The sequence below is a fragment of the Hippichthys cyanospilos genome, chromosome 6, assembly GCF_059441005.1.
Source record: "Hippichthys cyanospilos isolate Australia breed blue-spotted pipefish chromosome 6, RoL_Hcya_1.0, whole genome shotgun sequence".
NCBI lineage: Eukaryota > Metazoa > Chordata > Actinopteri > Syngnathiformes > Syngnathidae > Hippichthys > Hippichthys cyanospilos.
In genome coordinates, this window is record NC_142374.1 from 16898764 (window position 1) to 16919423 (window position 20660).

Genomic DNA, 20660 nt, shown 5'->3' on the forward strand with positions numbered 1-20660 from the left:
AGATTCATTCAATAGGACAAAACCCAGTTGAACCTAACATCGAATTCAGTCTTAACTAAATCCACCAGTCGTTATCTGGCGCCTTCTTTGTTTGGCTTTCAACTATTTGTTGTTTGTCCTTGTGGCAAATCAAATCCCCTAATTAAGACAATGTTAAATCCCGGCAAAGACTCATAAAGACAAGGACTGTCACGGCGATCAACACTGATGTTGCGCATATTGGCCGCTAGATGACAGCAAAGCAATCTTAAAACAAGATACAATTGAGTGCGTTTCCTCAACAAAACAAAAGTATCAATTCTTCATTGCATTCTTCTGCATACAATGAAGGTACTATTGAAACACTTTACTATATTATATGACCTTAATGTGTCCCCGACTATTTGAAGATTGTCGTCATAACAAATAATAAATTAGGTTATAGAATATATAATCAAATCACACCGGAAGGTTAAAATGTCTATATACGAGTTTCATCGCGGGATAACGGTTTTATATTTAAGTGTTGTATTTGATTGCTTTGATTTTTTTTTTGTATTTTTTTTTTTTTTTTTATGAAAACGTTTAGTTGCCCCTTTACAAAAGAAATTTGCCATTTACTGGGGAGCCCTATACATTCATAGGTGTGGCAATTGCACCACAAATCCAAAAGATGTCGCCCAAGTAACAAATTTATAGACGTTAAAACGGACGCTAAATTTGCATACCTGCCTGACCATTTTTGAGCTCATCCTAATGGTATTTCATGGATTCATTTCATGTGTTTTTTTCCTGCGGAACCTGCAAATGAATGCTGAAAGCCGAATTGAACTGCTATCAAATTAATTAAATTGTTGAGATATAGAATGTGAGACCTGAAGTGGAAATGGTTTGCATTTAAGCAGTTAACAAATATGAAGTTTGTGAATTTGTATATATGTGAGTTTTATTCATTTTGTTTGGAGGAAATGGGAATTTCGAGCGTCATGTAGATTTACAAATATATCACAAATGAGCTGATTGTTTAACGGTTTGAATTGGTCAAGAAATGGGGAAGTAAAGCTTTTAGGCAAAGTCATAACAACAATTTTCTTAAATTAGTAAATGCTGCTACATATTTGAGGGGTCGATACGGGAATACCATGCAAAAACAACCAGAATAACCAAGGTTTCTCTTGGTTTTTAGTTATTGTAGTAACGTCCACTCTTTCATCCCAATTTTTCTTGACATATATTTTAACAATTCACAGTAATTGATCCTTGTATGTATTACAATAAAACAACAATACATCAAAACATAAAACAATAACACAAATGTGTACAACCAATCAGACATTCCAGATATTCATAACATCCATAGAATGAAAGAATATAATTGACAGACTTCACTTAAACAAATAAGACTTAATGTCCAGAATCATTTCCCCATTTCTATTATTTACAAACTGAAGAGACTCAGAATGAAGATCAATATCAGTTTTGAATATTTTAAAACACAGAGTGAAATTTTTAAAACTTGGCTTTGTGATTGTGAAATTTCCCAAACAAAATAAAAAGATAAACAGTATTGCAGATTTCTTTGTCCTTGTATATGAAATGTGTAACCATACTTATGTTGAATTTTATTTCTGTGATTTTTTTTTTTTTTTTTTAAATCTAATCCTCTGTTTTCCCACAACTTCACACTGAATGAACATCACAAAAAAGATAAACCACACTTTCTTGGACAGATCTACAAAATGTACATTTTTCATCCGAGTGGACAAATGTCAAAATTTATACATTTGTTGGATATATGTTATGTAATATTGTTAAATGTACAGTATTCCTCAGACTTAGTAATAAAAAAAAAAAAAAATAAAATAAAAAGAACAATTTCTGCCAGTTTAAATTGTATTATTATACTGTTTCTCTATGATCATGCAAACATTTCCTAATATGATTATTAGTACATTGTCTGCCCATAAAATTAACACCATTTATATAATATGTTGCATTCCTGATTGCATATATTACATCACCTCTATAGCTGGTCATTAGTTGTAACACATGCACTGTATACCACTAAATATGCGCTTGACAAAGTTAAAATCTTGTGACTTAATAGTGAGTTTCTTCTTCAAAAAAGATTCTTGAGTAGTTTGCCATTTGTATTAAATAAACCCTTCATAAACACAATAGCATTGTCTACCCAATGTTGTAAATATAAAGACTTGTTCATTATAGTAATATTTGTATTGTTCCATATTATAGATCTGTGTGGAGAAAAATTATGTAGCATAATTTCCATGATAAAAGAACTCGTTGAAACTTTTGATTAGTGTGACTATAACATAACAAGAGGTCATCTTATGTTATAGTCACATTTTAATAAAAACTCCAGACCACCAACCCAATTGAATTTATTATTATTTATTATATTGATATATTTTATTATATTTATTATAAATTATTATTATTATTTTTATTTTTTTTAAGATGGCACCCACCGACTTCAACCACTGCGACTTCAGGACTGTTCTTTTCTAATATTAAATTATTTGTTCAATTTGGAATGTGGTCCGCTCGGGAGGAGTAAGAATTTCACTGTGTGGTTTAGTGCTATAAATGTGACAATAAATCTCTTTGAATTTTGATGTGGAATAAATTACCATATTGACCCTTGAGCCGCTTTCACTTTTTTTTTTTAATTCCTTTCATCATATTTGTTACGACTTCCTGGTTGCTGAAAACGTCACGCGTGACGTCATTGACGTTTGTAATAAGTCACGTGTCACTCAGGTCTGGATAAAGCACCGCTCAGGAATACGTACGCCGAGACAAGGCGTTCATCAACGCACTGTGTGTTATCACAATATTCCACGATTTTGACTTTCGCATTTGGATGTTATGAGATAAAACGCGCAGGATAAAGAAGAGAGCATCATTTGGCGTCGACAGATTGAAGGATATCTCGTCACGGTATATCGCCCGCTCGTTTCAAGATGTGAGTACTGTGCGAACACGCGTTAAATGAATCCATGACGCTTGATTTCGTTTTTGAAGGTGTTCTTTGGGATATTTTTCGTATTTTAGCGCTTTCGGCGGTGCCTGTGACGCGCCGCGTTTGCGTAACGATGCCGATTACAAGGTTGATTATTTTTTTCTCTCGTCCGTTACTGAACCGCTGTGCTCCCATCACTACGGTGTGTTGTTGTTCACTTGTGCCCCGAGCACCCTTTGATCCTGGGGGAGACACTGAAAGACGCGTTTAGTCTCCAGTGTAGAGATGCTACCTAAAATGGACTCTTTCGATCTGGGTTTGCCTCCTCCACACATCGGAGGTGTTAATCCAAGTCTTGCCACATATTAATTCTCCGTTAACGGTTATTTTATATTCATATTCACCGTGGTTGCGTGTACGTTACGTGACGTGTTGAAATCGAAAATGGTGATGGTGATGAGAAGGGGTTGTGTTGGTTCTTGTGTTGGTTGTTTAACCACAGATGCCTAGTGAAATGTGATGTTTGCTTCTACCTCCTCCTCCCCCTCCTCCTCCTCCTCCTCCTCCCTTGCTGCCAACAGGCCCTTTAATCCCAGTCAGTCCTCCCAACATCACAACAACACTTAGATGTTGGGAGTGACAGGCTTTCACAACACTAGAATGCCTTGGAGAAGATTGCGTTCAGGTTTTTATTGGGTTCGTTTTTTCCAGGTTTCATGCTGCTTGTCCCCCGCCTAGTGCCCATAGGCAACTGAGATAGGGTTAGGGTTTGTTTTTGTCCCCCCAATACATTGGTCATCAGAAATGTGGTCTCCAGAATCTGCCTCACAAATCTATATTGGGTCGGGTCCTACGCAGAAGTAATTCAAATATTTGATTAAGGAAAAGATCAAACCCAAGATGGAGTGGATCCTAATGTGTAATCAAGAAATGTTCCAATAAAAAATTAATTGTTAATGTGGATTAGATCACTACTAATAATATAGATAAACTGTGCTGAATAAATCAAATCATTGTATGTTGTTGGTTAGATGCTACTTTTTTTTTTTTTTCGAAACTTTTGTACACAAATGTGATAATTGAGTGCCGAGATCACAAATGATTAAGACCATCATGTGTTGGTTTGTGATTGAAGAGCCGTACCAAGTGTGTTCAGTTTTGGTTCCCTTTTGCGGGTAGAGTTGAACTTTTGAGAACAGGATGTCTCAAGTGGTATTACCAACGATGATGCTTGGACATGACTCACCACCACCAACAACAACAACAACGGATGAGATTAAGGAAGTTAGTTTGTTTAAAGAAATCCGCTCCAGTGCAAGAAAATTTGCTGAATGAAAAATGAGGAATGAGTTGTTTGTGCCCAGCTATGCATAATTCTACAAATGGTTCCCTTTTGAATGAAATGCATTCTTTGGGATACTTTGATCCAGGAAGAAAAGATGTACGCTACTTAGGCACAGGGTGATAACCGTGATAACCCTTAATCATATAATTTCGAATGAGCACTTTTATGCTTAATCAAAAAAATATAGTTTTAAACCTAGCAGAATTTGATGTAATTTTAAAAATATATCATCACGTTTTTCCATATATTTTGCAAATTCGTGGAAGCACTGTGCAGTTCAACAATAACCGGATTAGTGATGTTGTATCACTAGTGCTTGCAGAGTTGACTCAATAAGCTGCCTCTTTGAAAATAATTAGATAGCGATTGCGTTTTTGTCTTGAAGAAGTCTTTGTCTTAACCTCTTTTGACCTAAGGAGCATGCTGGAGGACACTGCATATTTGCTTGTCTAAACCAATAACAATGCTGAATTTTGAGGATGTTACCCACTTCTGGGAGATGATTGGACGAAGCTTTACCAATTTAAATCATGTTATGATGCTTTCGGGCCCATTTTGGATCCTATAAGATGGTTTTCAAAGCATGATTTCAAAAAAGCCAGAGAACTCAAATTTATGCTCCTGCGAGTCAAACAAACATGCTTTGTGTGTAACTCTGTTAGGATTACAGGTGATATTATTCAGTTATTATTAAGTTATTTTGAAAACACCACAAAATTATTTTGAAGTATTTTTTTAAAGTCCAGTGTGCCTCACGGTGAAAATTCATGGAAGTGCTGTAGGGTTTGATGATATGGTATCACTAGTGCTCGCAGAGTTGACTCAACTAGCTGCCTCTGAGAATAATTAGATGGCAATTGCTATTTTTGTTTTGTTTTGTTTTGTTTTTACCTTCTTGGCATGCATGGAAGATAATGAGGGTGTCATGGTCTTAAAAATAGCTTATCGCGACGGGGCACTGTAACTTGCTAAGAACAATTTAAAACCAAGAATGTTGTTTATTTATACATGGTACACATTGTACACATGTACAAAATATTCAATATTTTGTTCAAAAATAAAAGATTGTGTTCAATGGAATAATAATCAAGCTGTAATTTTAATACTTTGACGTTAATATTTTTGCTCAAGGTTATCATACCGTCAGAATCTGATTGGCCTCTGCCTTGAGCTACTTTGAGATAAAGTTTTCATCAAGCTACATGTTGTTTTATGTGTTGCAGTAATTTTATGTTTGCGGAGCAGTCGGAACTGAAAAATGTGTGTTATATAATCTATGTAATGAGTTGTGCAGCCATAAAAGCCGTTGGGAGGGGGCACTTGATTCAATGCTGGCGGCGTTTGAAGTCAAGTGGACCCCTCAGACATCATCGTTATAGTCTAACGACATCTGTGCCAGGCGAGTTTGTTGATTCTGCAGCAACCTCCTCACTCTATTTATTTCTGGCTACCTTCTTCACACATTTCCCCAGAGGCTGTCACTTTCTCATCATCTGCTCATCTAAAGCGTCGAAATCAGTTTTGTGTCCTCTTCGATTTGATTTTGCCGTGTTAACGCATGGCGGCACGGTTCTTGAGCGCTTCGCAACATTTCTGTGGTTCAGGGTTGATGCCTTCCTCTTTGGATAACAGTTTAGCTTCCCTCTACGTTTCAAAAATGTAGACTCATTGAAGACTCTAAATTGTCCTTCGCTTCAAATGCTTGTTTGTCTTGTGATTTGACGGTCAACCAATTCAGTACAAGGACAAAGCTATACAAAATAAAGGAAGAAGTTACCACACGATTTGGAAACCAGTCATAACATCTTGCAAAATTATTATTTTTGTAACCATCACAAAGCACAGCTAGCTTTATTTTCTCAAGCTGCACAAAAACATGAAGAAAAATGTAAATGTAATGAGAGTGGCAACTGGCAAAGCACTGTAATTCTTTCTTGCTGAGTCATGGTGGTTCCCAGTGAGACTCAACACTGAGAAAGAACAAATCAACCACCTGCAATAACATGGAACATTTCAACATTATGTCACAAGTTTTTTTTTTTTTGTTTCAGATTTTTTTTTATTGCCAGATGGTTGGCATCAGTGTTTCTGCTGCTCGCATACAGTTTGTGTCCATTTGTGCAGCGCTTTCCAGGAGGAAATGCAAACTAAAATGTCATAAAAAACATACTTTAAAGTAATCAATTTTTGTCTTTATATACTCTTAATTAGATGTACAGATGTGAGTATGTACTTATTTAATATTAGAAATGCTCGGCACAACTTTTTTTTTATGACCAATGCCGGTACGACTAATCAACTTTTGAGAACTCACTTATAACAATACTGTTTATGGCATTACCCTTAAAGTTTCATGAAATTAACGGAAATTTTCTATTCTTTTCATTTATCATTTCGAGTTTGTGATTTCTGCCCATCCCCATTTACAGTAAAAACTGGGTTTAAAAAAACTGGATTTAAAAAAATCTATTATTCTTCTACGTGTGGAGCTGAAATAATTATTTTAGTAAGCGATTAACCTGCCGATCATTATGTTGATGAATCGGTTAAGCTTATTTGTTGTTGTTAAATGTGTCTTGGATTTCCATCCCTTTTTTTTAAAAACAGGCAACTTTTAACTGTCATCACAAAAAATGTGATTTGGTTACAAATTGGCAGAAATGGTGATCATTGTTTTCCATAGCAAAAGCATATATCTTATTTTGATTAACCTCAATGCAAATCAGTCGCACAGGATTAAAGGAATCTGAAAATATCTCCGGTCGATAGGCTGTAATTCTGAGTATTTGGAGGATAACTTTTGAGCAACACATTCAAACCCAAAGACATTAATAGGACTGAATGTCCTAAAATATAAAACGGCTATTGAATGAGTTAATTACTTAGTAACCAGCCATTCTTAGACCCTATTTTAGCCTAACACACACACACATAGTACCTGGGATTGAATGCCTGGATTGTTAACAAAAATATCAATAAAAAATATGTCTTTAGTCTTGAACGAGTTAGTGTTATAATTGTTGCACTTCTAGTTGTATATCTGGCAACAGGTGGATTAGTTTCACCTTCTGCAATCAAGTAAAAGAGCCGTCACTACGTAGTATACGTAGACGAGCAAAGATACACGTAATTTCCGTTTTTTGAGTGGCAAGTGCATCCACGCTTGATTAGCTTTAAAGTGCAAGTCAAGGCCGGCGGAGCATTTTGGCCTGAGCGCTATCAGTTCATCAGTCCACTCGCGAGGGTGATGAGCGTGCCGAGAGAAATAAAACAGGCACTTAGCGCTGCAGGCTGCCAGCGCTTCACGCTTTGTGATAACCTAACAGGCTCCCTTTCTTTCACACAACACGCTCGACCGTGTCCAAATGTTACCCCCTTAAAATCTCCCCTCGCCAAAAAAAATAGTTTAGCGTCTTATCTCCCTGAAGTTATGTTGCGTTGCCCGTTTTGTATTCTGCACAAAAGCACATGTTTTGTATTACATAATCAGTCACGGCACAGAGTAAGGTCACCAGCCTCAAGGTTCTCCCATCTCTCTGGCTGAAATATTGAGATTTTGTAGACAGGGAAGTGTTTCCAGATGCTCTCATTATAGTCAAAGTATGAATTCGTTATATAGGTTCCATCTGTTTTACATTTCTCGTCGTGCCGCAGCAAGCATGTTGAATGCATTCATTCGACTCGAAACGTTGATTTAACTTTGCTCATGCTTTTATGCTGCGCCCAGCCGAGTGATTAAAATTCATCGAGGCTCTCTTCCTCCCCTGCATTCCAGCCCTCACTTTGGGAATGGGAAATGATGGAGGATAAAGCGCCCCGTGTCGCCGACTACTTTGTGGTGGCGGGCCTCACCGACTCGTCCAAGCTTCTGGAGGACGAGCTGCACTTTGACGATGCCGCGCCAAAATCGGTCAAGCCCAAAGCGCCCATCACCGACGTGGCGGTGGTGATCCGCTCCCTGGGAGAAGAGGTACCCCCTGGCTTCACCTGTGTGGAAAGCACCCCCTCGGGCTTGTCTGCCGAGCTCAATGGAGCCAGCCTGAGGGGGCCGCAGATTTTCCTGTGCTTCAAGCGAGGCAGAGATAAGCCTCCGCTGACAGATCTTGGGTAAGCACTAATCCTCAGCCGCTGACCCTTTACCCACCCGCGGCACTAATCACTTCTCTGCCTTGGCTCACATTAATCTGCTCTTAAATGCGCTCCACGGACGAATGAGCGTGGAGGTCTTGCCGGTGCACCCGCAAAACGTGAAACGTATCCGTTTCCGTTTTTGGCAGTGCCGCACAATGACAATTTGCTTCTATTCAACCAGCTGTTGCTAATTTTAAAAAGGGTGGTTTGGGCCATTGTGGCTGTCTAATTTAATCTATTAATCAACCGCTGGATTCATTCACAAACCTTACAAAGACTCGAGCACCATCGTTCACAGTGACGAGACGTTCAATAGACTCGGTTCGTTTGAGAACATCACATCACTGATTATCATTTTTTGAATATTTTCCATAAGACTCATGATTTAATACAGTTGGTTTATTTGATTAAAATTGGGATCTGAAATTTCTTACCACAAATGTCACTTGTATACAATTGCTGTAAATGGTTAGAATGTAAGACGTTGAAATAATTGGCAAATATTGGCTGCTGGGCCAATTATTTTTGGACGATATTTGAAGGGCCATTATTGGCAGATTAATGGTTGGGCCATAATTAAAATTTCAGTGGTCCAGAATAACTGAAGAAAATCAATGTTTTATATTTTGACATATTGCCCAGTCATTAATGATCCGATAGCAACAGCCCTAGCTGTAGTTTTGAACTTAGCTGACTTCATTGGCCGCCAATCAAAGCGGTTTAGTATTCTCTTTAAATGTGTTATTCTGACATTTTGCATTTGTCCAAACTCTCGCTAAATACTGTATGCATTGCCTTGTTACGATTATTAGATGCATATCATCAGTGTAACAGTGACAAATGCTTTAGTTTCAACACAACGAGATGCGGTAAGTGATTCTTGGTGCATTCTACCGAAGTTGACTTCATTACCTTACGCAAGGGCCAGTCAGCAAACAAAGAAAAAGCAAAGAAAGAAAACCTTGGGTTGGTGGAGAGGGGAATTCCTAGTTAATGTAACATTCATTATTTAGGTCATGGTCAAGCCCAACCCGATTAAAGAGCTTTGCCTCAACACTTTGAAGGCTCTCCAGTTTTGTGACCGCAACAACACAGCAACTCTAAACCCTTTCAGAGTCTTGTACGAGTGGAAAGAAAAGCTGAAGCCCGGATGTCACATCGTCCAGACCACGCCTTCGGGTCGCCCCGCCAACATCAGCAGCTCGTCATCTCAACGCATCTACATCACCTACCGCCGCGCTCCTAAGAGCCAGCCGCACACATCGCTGGCCGTCACTGACGTCTGCGTCATTGTGCCCGGCAAGGGGGAAACGCCCCCTCACACCTTCTGCAAGGTGGACAAGAACCTCAACAGCAGCATGGTGGGGAAAGAAATCTGATATTTTATTTAGGACCAAAAAAAAAAGATAATGTCATAATCCTAACCCTTGACCAATGGTGTCTTTTGTCATCTTCTAGTGGGGATCATCTGTGTACTTGTGTTACAAGAAGTCTCTGGCAAAAGCGAACACTATTGCATGCAAAGCAGGTACGTGAAAATGCGGAGGCTCATGAAGTTCAAATACACATGTAGTAAAGTTCTAAATGTGACTAACACATGTATTTGTTACAGGTCTGCTGTGCAGGTACCCCGAAGAGGACTATGAGTCCTTTCCTTTGCCAGAGTCAGTGCCTATGTTCTGTCTGCCCATGGGGGCAACAATTGAGTGCTGGCCTTCTCACACCAAACACGCCCTTCCCGTTTTTTCCACATTTGTCCTAACGGGAGCTTCAGGAGAAAAGGTAAAGCGTTATCGTCATCACAGAAATTCGACTTTAAATCATTCACTGCCATTGACTGCTGTACATGTCAAAGAATATTTTTATTGGGCTTTTGATATCTATAAAAGTCAAAATGTTCAAGTTAGAAGGTGGGTCATGGGGGAAAAAAGGCTTCCGTGTTTGAGTTCCATGACCCCAATCAAGGGTGAAGGTCGGAGGACAAAAATAGATGCAAAAACCTTTTAAAGTACATACTTTTTCCCCACTGCATTTGCATGTACAGTACATTCAAACTCTGCAGTTTGCCTTAACTTTGTGTCATTTTCAGATTTTTCGGCCACATTTCCCCCATTTTCTTTGGAGAATATATAATGACTCTTAATTAGCATTTTTGGGAAGAATTTTCCTCAGGCTATCTTGTCTAAAGCAACTTGTTTTTGGAGTATGCTATATGCAATAAATAAATAAATAATAAAATAAAAAATAAAAAACTGAGTTGGGTCAAGTTGACTCAAATATTGGGTCTGTTCTCTTTTGACCCATAATTCTGTTATTTTTAACCCATCCGTTGTTAGACCCCCGCGTCACTTTACTGGGTTACCAAACAACAACATGGCCTAAGTGCGAAACATGGATTAGTAAACAGTGTGCATCGTGGCTAAAGTGTTTATCTGATTAGCTAGCTACCGAATCTGCAAAACAATCTGGAAATCACAACATCATTTCACAAATGCATTAATTCTTGCATGGGTTTCGATATCACTCAGACACACACGATAATGGACTCCTGGGAATCATTTTAAAAAGTGAGAAACCGCACCATGTCTTCTATCATCACACATTCTCCACTGTAGTATCCCACAGGGGATTGGTTTGTTCAAAAATGGTGGTAGTTCCAAGAATAACACAATATCCCGACAATGTCTTCAGTTCTTACCGGGTTCTAAATGGTCCGTGTTTGGAATACTGAGAGGCTGCTTTTGAGAGCAATGCGGCATATAGGGAAAATTTGCAGCTCATCTTGTGAATAATGGAGAGCTCATTGCTAGACGCCTCAATGCTCACTCGTCGTCTGGTGCCACCATTCTGCACACTGCAGAGCCTCCAGGTACCTCATGTCTGGAATAATTCCTAATTTAGCTGCGAGGAAGAACAAAGGAGCTTGGTGTCATAGCAGCAGTTGTTTGAAGTGATTCTTTGTTGAGCTATTGACATACTTGCATGTAATACCTCCAAGTAAAGCAGGGCCTGGTTTTGATTTGCAGGTGTATGGCGCAGCGATTCAGTTCTATGAGCCTTACTCGGAGGAGAACCTGTCCGAGCGTCAGCTGTCGCAGCTCGGCCTGCTTAGCTCCGACCTGGGACCCGGAGGGACCAGAAGCGTCTACAGCAACAAGAGCATCTGTCTCCTCTCCCAATGGCCCTTCTTCCAGTCCTTCAGGAGCTTCCTCACCTTCCTTTATCGATACTCCATTTCGGGACCGCATGCGCTGCCCATTGAAAAGTTTGTCATTTTTGCATATATATATTGTAAGAAACTGTAGATGCTGGTTCTAATGCTGATCTGTGTGTATAGGCACATCTCTCACTTCATGCAAAATGTGCCATTCCCTTCTATCCAGAGGCCACGAATACTTGTGCAGGTATGAAGGATTAAGTGACCAGAAATAATCAGCCCAAAGGCCAATAGCTTCTGATTTTTCCTTTATAGCCTCTTGAGAACCATCCTATTCATTTGTGTCCACTGGTTAGTAGGCATATGCCAATGAGTCAAAAGATAGGGACCCAAAAGAAATGGTCACTCTAATGGACAAGAATGAATAGGCTGGGTCTAAGGAGGATATATTGTAACCTTTTACAGCTTTGATACACAAGTAACAATGGTGTCATTATTTATCTCAAGAACTTGTCATTCAAACCAAAGCTAATGTTGGAAATTATGCAAAGAACCGAGATGGATTACAGTTTGATCTTACATAGTGAAACAAATCAAACATAATTGTTAAGTCTCATATTTATTTATTAGTTCGATATGAATGCTGTCGCTAGTGTTTACTTTGCATTTATGTGTTCGGCTGAACTTGAGACGCTTCTCTGGTACCTAAGCTCCTTCTTACAAAGATTGTATAAAGCTCTTCCATTATCAAAGGTTGCATTTTTTTTAAGTTAAATTGATCCTTCATTGGACAGACAGCGGTGAACATCCATGTATAATTGATCTATTTTGAATTGGATTGAGGGAAAAAAGTATTTTACTCATGTGCTTATTTGCATTTGTTGAAAAAAAATTGAATTTAAGTTTTTTTACATTTCTAATAGATTAGAAATAATACATTTTTAGTTTACGTTTATGCTCAGATTTTGCACTCTTGTTTTTCAAAGCTCTCCCCACACGACAGCTTGATACTGAGCCAGCCCGTGTCCTCTCCACTGCCTCTCAGGTGAGACAATTAATCATCATCATGCCAACCTGCCTTACCATATGTGCCACTTCTCTGACGTCATTGTTTTTCCCCCTTAAGCGGTGGAAGCCTCTCATCATTACTACTGAATCTGGGTCCGAAAAATGCTGCCACACTGCTGGTGTTGGCTGTCACAGAGCACAAAATCCTGGTTCACTCACTTCGGCCTGCCGTCCTCACAAGTGTTACAGAGGCACTTGTGTCTGTAAGTCCGTCTTTTGTCGTTAACACTTTGATTGCCATAGACGTGAAAAGACGTCGACAGAATCCTCACTAAGGAGCACCATTGACGTCATTTGAAGTTCTGTTTTTTTTTTTTAATGGAATGGGAGGAGAAAGGGTTTGGGGAAATTAATGGACAGTCAGAATGCTGGAAATCTGCTCGCAGGTTCACAGACTGTTGATGAAAATCTCTTTTCAGATGATATTCCCCTTCCATTGGCCGTGCCCATACATCCCACTGTGCCCACTGGCCCTGGCAGGGGTGCTCAGTGCCCCATGTCCCTTCATTGTGGGTGTGGATTCCCGATACTTTGATTTGTACGTGCCCCCGGCCGACATCAGCTGCGTCGATTTGGATACCAACACCATTTCCCAGTGAGTGACCGCAATCTGATGTAACCTTTACGAATGACATTTCTAGTTTTTATGATGACGTTCCCACTCCCACAAGGTTATCAGTGAAAGCCTCCCTTGTGTAATTGCTGGAATGTAAAATATCCTGATGCTAAATCACCTTTACGTACCGCTGATCTTCAAAGGTTGTCTCATCGGGCGATTAAATTGTCAGTCCCGATACAAGAGTGTCTGCCTCCCTTTTTAGTTCTTTTGGCAACGTGTCCGCCCCGCGTAATGCAAAAACATGCTGCATGCTTGCAGGAAAGAAGACAAGAAGGCTTTAACGTGGAAAATTTTACCCGGGAGAGCCTGCAAACATCTTTTGAATTCCCTGAATAAACTCCATCAGCAGCTGACTGAGGGTGAGTCCAGGCCAATATCTGGTTTCATGAATAATTGAAGTTGCTGAGTCAGCATGTACAGCGAATTTTACAGGAAGTCACCCAATACTTAATACCGCAATCCAAAACAGTGGGTAATTTAAGAGCCTCCTTCGAGGATACTTTTAAGCTTGCCCACACATGTCATCCCCGCCTAATTAATCACAATCAGTAATTCCCACACGTACTAGTGGGTCCTACTTTCCACACGTCTCTCGGCTTTTTGCAGTGTCTGAAAAACTGGCTGAAAGAGATATTTTCTACCGCTGTTTCACTTACGACTTGTTAATATTGGTCACATTGAATCACATATTGCACAGTAAACTATAGTGGTTGAAGCTTCCTCATAACTTTGTCAAGTTGTAGCAGATAAGACAATGAATGAAAGTTATACAGTAAAATTGATGTAATTTAGCCATTTTCAGCAGTGAAATTTTTGTATCTATTATTTGATAATTGTTCATGTAAAAGTCATACCTTGGAAAATGCCTGTTGCCATTTGCGCAACTAAAAATGAATATCACCTATGCCAAGGCTAGGTAACAACCAATCGTGGCTCAATTTGCAAGGGTTTGGTCACATAATCAAATTGAGAAAACAGGCCAGCTGTGATTGGTCATTACCAGTGGGTTGAGAGCAGCAAGCATACTGCGTTTTAAAAGTGTTAATTGTAGGTAAAAAAATCTATCTTTAAGATTGAATAAGCTAATTGGGATTGAATGAGCCTAAGGTACTACTATGGGTAAACCTTTCTCTGAAATATTTTACTCTTCCAAGTGTATATTTTACTGATTATAGACTTTGACGAAATAGTCTTGACAATTTTCAGTGTAACGTTCCCTCGACTAGAGAATTTACTGTGGTTTATTTTTTTTCAAGTCTCAAAATCAATTTTTCATCAAAATGTGGCAGGCCAGATCTGGCCTGTAGGTTGACACCTCTGAATTAGAATAAAAAGTACAAAATTCACAGTGTATTATTTAACTTGTGGAGTGTCAATCTCATTTTCATCAATGTAAAAGGTGCCTGTGTAATTTGTCTCTCTGTTTCAAAAATAAATTTCGTTCTCTATGCCTCAGACCAAATAGTCTGACAATTTTTAGTAGAATTTTTTTTTGATCACAGTAAAAAGTTCTAAAAGGTTTCTTTCACTTTTCAAACTCCCAATTTTAAAGACACAAGGTTCACCAAGCACCATTTTTTTCCCAACCACATACTCTTTTCCAAACAGCTTTTTTCCCAGGCGAATCTGTGAAAGAAAACATCTGGCAAGTCACATTACATAATAAATGGTCGCTTTAAAGAGATTAATCTCGCCTGTATTGCACAAGAGCAAACAACAGTGTTGTGTTATTGTTTTTTCTTTGTTAGTTTTGTTTCAGAAATGACAAATTGCGTAACAAAATGTCTGGTTTTGTGCTGTCAGGCGGTTATTTGAGCCATGAAGACGTGCAGATGGAGCACGCGGTGGCGGACGGCGAGCTCAACGGCGGCAAGAGCCTCCAAACCCTGGAGCTGGAAATCCAGGAAGCCTTCCTGCGCTTCATGGCGGCCATCCTTCGAGGTTACCGCTCCTACCTGCAGCCCATCACGCAGGCCCCCTCGGAGAAGACCACCGATGTCAGCTCCCTTTTCGACATTCAAGGTTGGCTTTTCAGTCGTCCGGCTTCGGTCGGTCTTCCAAATGTCGGTACAGCGTGAGACCATTCAGTGACCAATTGCGTGTGAGATGTCTTACGCAAGCAGAGCGGCGGAGAACATGTTTCAACACCGCTTCTGATAAGACACATCTTATCAACAAAGCTCGTTGAATAAATCTTATGGAATATGTGTCCTTACATAATCATCTTTTTTGTTTTGTTTTGTTTTTTTTGGTAGGCTTCTTGAAAAGCAGAGACCGCTCCCATCAGAGGTTCTATTCACTCATGACCAAGACCCAAATGTTCAGCCGCTTCATTGAGGAATGCTCCTTTGTCAGTGACAAAGACGCAAGTCTGGCTTTCTTCGACGAGTGTGCTGATAAGGTGATGCTTGCAACTCATCTTCTCAATTCATTTTTTGCAGCTCATCACTTTTTTTTTTTAAAGTGCCTAGACATTCAAGCCCAGGTTTTTATTTTTCTTTCCAAGCGTTTGGCTAAAAGAAGATTTAGAAATAGCTGGTACCAAATGAATTAATGCTAATCGATTACTCTGCTACATTATCGCTTAAATTAATTGATTATTGTTCCGACTCCATTACCTATTTAAGAGATAACGTCGCAAAAGCAATCAATTTCTAACTCTACGATAATTGATTAGTTCAGGACCTAAAGTTATCACTTTAGTACTTATTCACATTAAGTAATCAAATGCTCTACACGATTAACCAACCAATTACTTTAATAAGTAATCACTTGCCTAGCACTTTATTACCTAATGTAATTTGGTTATTTCAGTATTTAGTACCAACTATTTTTAGAACCTACTTTAGCCAAACTCTTGGGAAAAACCCTGTAGAAAAAAAGTACTTGCTTACTAACTGCTTACTTTATACTTACTTACTAGTACAAGATGTACCGGTAATCACTTTAGTACATAATGTACCAATTACTTGTGCTAATCAATACTAAATTACCTAATGTAAATGCTTACTTTAGTACTTAATATATTTAATACCAGACATTTTTAAAAAGCCAAACACTTGAAAAAAATAGTGCAAAAATAAACTCCTCCATTAAAGGGACAATGTGTGAGATTTCGACCACTTTTCACTCTGGACAGCAGGAAATGCTGCATGTACCATTGTCCGTAGCTATAACAGACATGGCAGCCTCCTGAGGAGTGCCACCCCCCCAAGTAATAAATTTAATGATAACTAGACCTACGATTATATTTAAAACATACTGTTGCTCATTAAGAACACATTTATTTGCAAGTTATTGAAATTTATGACCGTTTATTTTATTTCTTTTTTAATGAAGAACTGTCTAAACATTAAACAATGTCCCTTTAAGTAATCAATTACTAACCCTAAATTATTTGAATTTGTTTGGAGTAATTAGGTAAATAAAGTCATCAATTCATTTACTTTTAGCCAATTAATTACTTAAGCACTGAATGACCTAGCACTTGATTACCTTATTCATTTGTTTACTTTGGTACTTTTAGTACCCCCTTTAGCCAAACACGGGGAAAAAAAATACCTAGTGAATCTCGACGGACTCTTGGAAAAAAAAACGTGAAAGTATATCACCCTTTTGCTTAGTTCTTTTCGTTGCTTGTTGTTCATATAATCCCGAGATGTGCTACATGTTGTGTAACTTTAAATATATTTTTTGCTCTGCTCCTTTGTCATCGCCTTCACTGCCTGTTAGCTCTCCACAGTTGCCAAGGTAAACACAACACAGCTTTTGTTGTTGTCGTCAAAACATATCAGCGACACCGCACTAATAGCTTCACGTGTGGTCTCCTGTGTTGACCTTAATGTGATGGTTGTTTGTGTGTGTGTGTGTGTGTGTGTGTGTGCGTGTGTGTGTGTGTGTGTGTGTGTGTGTGTCAAGAGCACAAGACATGTTTGTGCATTAGATGCTTCTTTGTGTCAGCAATCTGTGTTATTGATCGGAAGCCATTAGAGTCAAGTGGTCGAGACGATGCCGAGACCTGAGATTAATGATTGTCGCTAAAATTTTTGAAGGCTGATGCAGAAGAATGCATGAATTTTTTAGGAGTGTCCCAACATTTAAAGTTACTTTAAAAGATGCTTAATCATGGACAGCAATCAAAAAGTCTGAAATGGCTCATTATAAAATCATTCACTGCCAGCCCGGTTAAATTTTGGACTTATATAGCTGTTGGTGTATAAACTAACTAATTCACTGCCAGTCTAGTATAAATGCGTCTACAGCCGTCATTGGCAGTGAATGTTGAACGTTCTTCCACGAAATAGCAGTAAGTCATGGCAGTATTGTTTTTTTTTTTTGTTGTTGTTTTTTTTAATTAACTAGTATTGTTATTCTTGGATATATGGCAAGGAATGCATAGCAGAATATTTATTCACTCTCAGCCAGGTAGAAGTGGAACTTGGACGTCTATAATCGTCAATGGTAGTGAATGAATTAATCGACTATTGTCAAAAAAATTATTCGTTCTCTTCTACTACTAGAAAGAAATTTGCCTGCACATGTTGAAATGCAAAAAAAAAAAAAAAACATCCTTTCTTTGGAAAAAAAATGATTGCGTTTGCAATCTTTTGCAATCAGGAAGTCACACGTTTGTCCTGCGTGGGCCACGACATGAATGGCCACCGCGGTTAGTATTGAGAAGCGGAAGCATTGATTCATTCATCGTCAAGCGCCTCTTGCAGAGGTTGACTACGCAAGCACGGTTGAGAAAGACCTCCGGAGTGTAAGAGGAAGGGCAGCGAGCGGAAGAAACAAAAGAGCAGAATCGAAACAAGGCCGAACCGGTCGAAGAAAGTGGCCCATCTGAATCACCCGCTCGACCGAGTGGAAAAAAAGCCTTTAGCGAAGTTCTACCCAGGAGCTATTCAGCTGCCATAATATTCATATTTTGCTGAGGCCCTAGTTGTGGATTAGCTGCTGAGATACAAAAAAAAAAAAATCTGAAATCCCATGCAGCTTTTGTGTCACATCCTCACATTACAGAGGATTTTTTTTTCTCTTCTCAGAAAGGCAGCGTGGAGTTCTAATCTAATCTCGAGTGCCCATTCTGTTTATGTCAAGAGCACATCACAAGTCCTCTCACAGATGCGTATTTTGCTCATGCGCTGCATCTTATCTCTTGCAAAACAGATTGACAGTGAAAAGCCAGACGACGCCAGACTAATCGAAGTGGACGAATCTCATCGCAGCGAGCACACGGTCTACATCAACCCGCCAGAGCTGCCTCTGCTGCCTGAAGGAGAAGAGCATCCTCTGTGCTACAGGTATTATTCCATATGTGATCAACAGTGTTATGATTTGCTTTCCCTTGGCTGTTTTCACATCTCAAACAATCTTAGCAACTTCATCACCATGCAATCAGTCAAGCAAATGGGCAATTTATATTCCATGAAAAAAAATGATATTGATGCATTATAATTCTCCACTTAATTCCCTTTGAAATTATTTATAATGCATGGAGGTAGCTCAAAAATTGGCAGTTTAAATTGCGGAGATTAGTTTTGAGTTATTGACAAAAATACAAATCGACGACACATGTCGGTTTTGAGATTTCCTCAAAGACAACCTCCTTATGTTTGAATTGTAATCCCAGTGTGTGAAAACAAGGGATTCATAGACAATTTAGCTCCTTAAATGTAGTACATATCACTTTATTTGTAGAATAATAATAAATAAGTCTCCATTTTTATTTTCTAAGCCTGATGTGAGCACATCACTTAGTTATAATTATGCACAAATTCAAAAGTGTAGTTTTAAGTTGTAATGTTACTCTTCACCACTAGATGGCAGACATTGTTTAGTTGCACTTACCCAGGGTCTTACATTGCCCTCCCAACATGAGTCTGTCTTGTAAGACTTTAATTTTTAAATCTGAAGTTTTCCATGACGAACATTGTACACCAGTAATATTAAAGTTTTGAGTGAGTTGATTTTTGTCGGTGGAAAATGCAAACTAAAAAATGTGTCGCATTTAACGTTGTAGTTAATATTGGGTTTCTTGTTCAGCAGTTTTGAGGCGTCATTTAATGATGTTTTTCTTCCTTTCTTCAGCTACTCTGGGTTCCCAGTGCTAAACTCTGAACTTCTACAACCACTTGAGGGACCAAATCCCCCATCGGCCGGCACGGCTTCCCGTCACTGCAGCCCAGCCAGTCCGACGGCCATCTTTAGACGCTCCAAACAGGTCTGTTACTTTTGTATCGTAAAAATGAAAACGATTCACAATGGATTGACTTCTTTAAAAAAAAAATCTTTGTTTCAGGAGATCAAATCTGCTCAAAGGATGGCGCGAACGTATTCGTCCATGCCTCAGATGTGGTCCAAGTGTCTGCTGCGTCACTGCTACGGCCTGTGGTTCATCTGCCTGCCTGGCTTTGTCGACACTTGCCCCTCCAAAGTGCGGGCGCTGCGCACAGCATGCGATGTGCTGAGGAAGATGCAAGACAAGAAGCTTCAGGCTCCTGATGAGGTAGAGAACACGTCATATTGACTTTTTTTTTTTAAGTATCGGGTTTAGAGTTCGTCTATTAAAAAGCAACCCTCCCCCAGGTGTGTTATCGCGTTCTGCTGCAACTGTGTGGCCAATACAGCCAGCCGGTTCTGGCAGTGAAGGTGCTGTTTGAAATGAAAAAGGCTGGAATTCAACCCAATGCCATCACTTATGGCTACTACAACAAGGTGCGTGCATTGGCCAGCCGGCTCCATCGCGCCTTGCAAAAGTTTAGTCTCCCACAGAAAGTGCTAACGATGTTGTCGCCGCAGGCCGTGTTGGAGAGCACGTGGCCATCCACCACCAGAGGCGGCTTCTTTTTGTGGGGGAAGCTGAGAAATGTGGTACTGGGTGTCGGCCAATTCAAGCAAGCGGGGAAGAAACAAACACCGGCGCACAGAGAAACTCAGCTGTCAGGTAGGGTTTAGAAAACATTGTTTTAGCCTCATTGTCAGAAATGTATTTGTTTGCTATGTTCTCTGTTGTGGTTGTTCATCAGTAGCATGTGAACTGTTGCTATTATGTGTATATTCTAACAAGACATAAAAAATATCACTATTTTCCAAGTAGAGATTCAACTTTTTCTGCTTTACCTTTGCTCTCCTTTTTATATAGTTTCATTCTTTTGGTTTAAAAAAATATGTTAAATCAATATCTTTGTTTTTGTCAAGTCCAATTCAGGAGGAAAAAAAATCAAGACAAATTGTGAGGTAAACCTGCAATATATACCGTAAAGTTATAAATGAAAATCCATGAAGTGGCGGTTGATTTTTTTTATTTATGTATTTCTATTTATGTGTGAAATATGGTATTTTGGAAAAATTGCAAGAAAAATATAAAAAGTGAAGA

At 39.1% G+C, this 20660-nt stretch overlaps 1 protein-coding gene across 2 annotated transcripts in view; it reads left to right on the top strand.

Moving 5' to 3' along the window:
* The first annotated feature begins 2785 nt into the window (after positions 1-2785).
* Positions 2786-20660, top strand: part of dennd4a (DENN/MADD domain containing 4A) — a 29453-nt gene continuing 11578 nt past the window's right edge. Inside the window, exons 1-19 of one of the 2 annotated variants that reach the window (XM_088416441.1) lie at positions 2786-2965; positions 8083-8414; positions 9553-9799; positions 9897-9966; positions 10051-10220; positions 11465-11703; positions 11776-11842; positions 12582-12640; positions 12722-12866; positions 13083-13258; positions 13541-13641; positions 15086-15304; positions 15538-15683; positions 17015-17032; positions 18452-18585; positions 19373-19505; positions 19584-19790; positions 19871-19999; positions 20084-20228. In XM_088416441.1, coding sequence (XP_088272567.1) covers positions 8104-8414; positions 9553-9799; positions 9897-9966; positions 10051-10220; positions 11465-11703; positions 11776-11842; positions 12582-12640; positions 12722-12866; positions 13083-13258; positions 13541-13641; positions 15086-15304; positions 15538-15683; positions 17015-17032; positions 18452-18585; positions 19373-19505; positions 19584-19790; positions 19871-19999; positions 20084-20228 — 2716 coding nt within the window. In that variant the 5' untranslated portion in view covers positions 2786-2965; positions 8083-8103. The remainder of the gene's footprint in view (positions 2966-8082; positions 8415-9552; positions 9800-9896; positions 9967-10050; positions 10221-11464; positions 11704-11775; positions 11843-12581; positions 12641-12721; positions 12867-13082; positions 13259-13540; positions 13642-15085; positions 15305-15537; positions 15684-17014; positions 17033-18451; positions 18586-19372; positions 19506-19583; positions 19791-19870; positions 20000-20083; positions 20229-20660) is intronic. The other variant, XM_088416442.1, reaches the window with a different exon arrangement.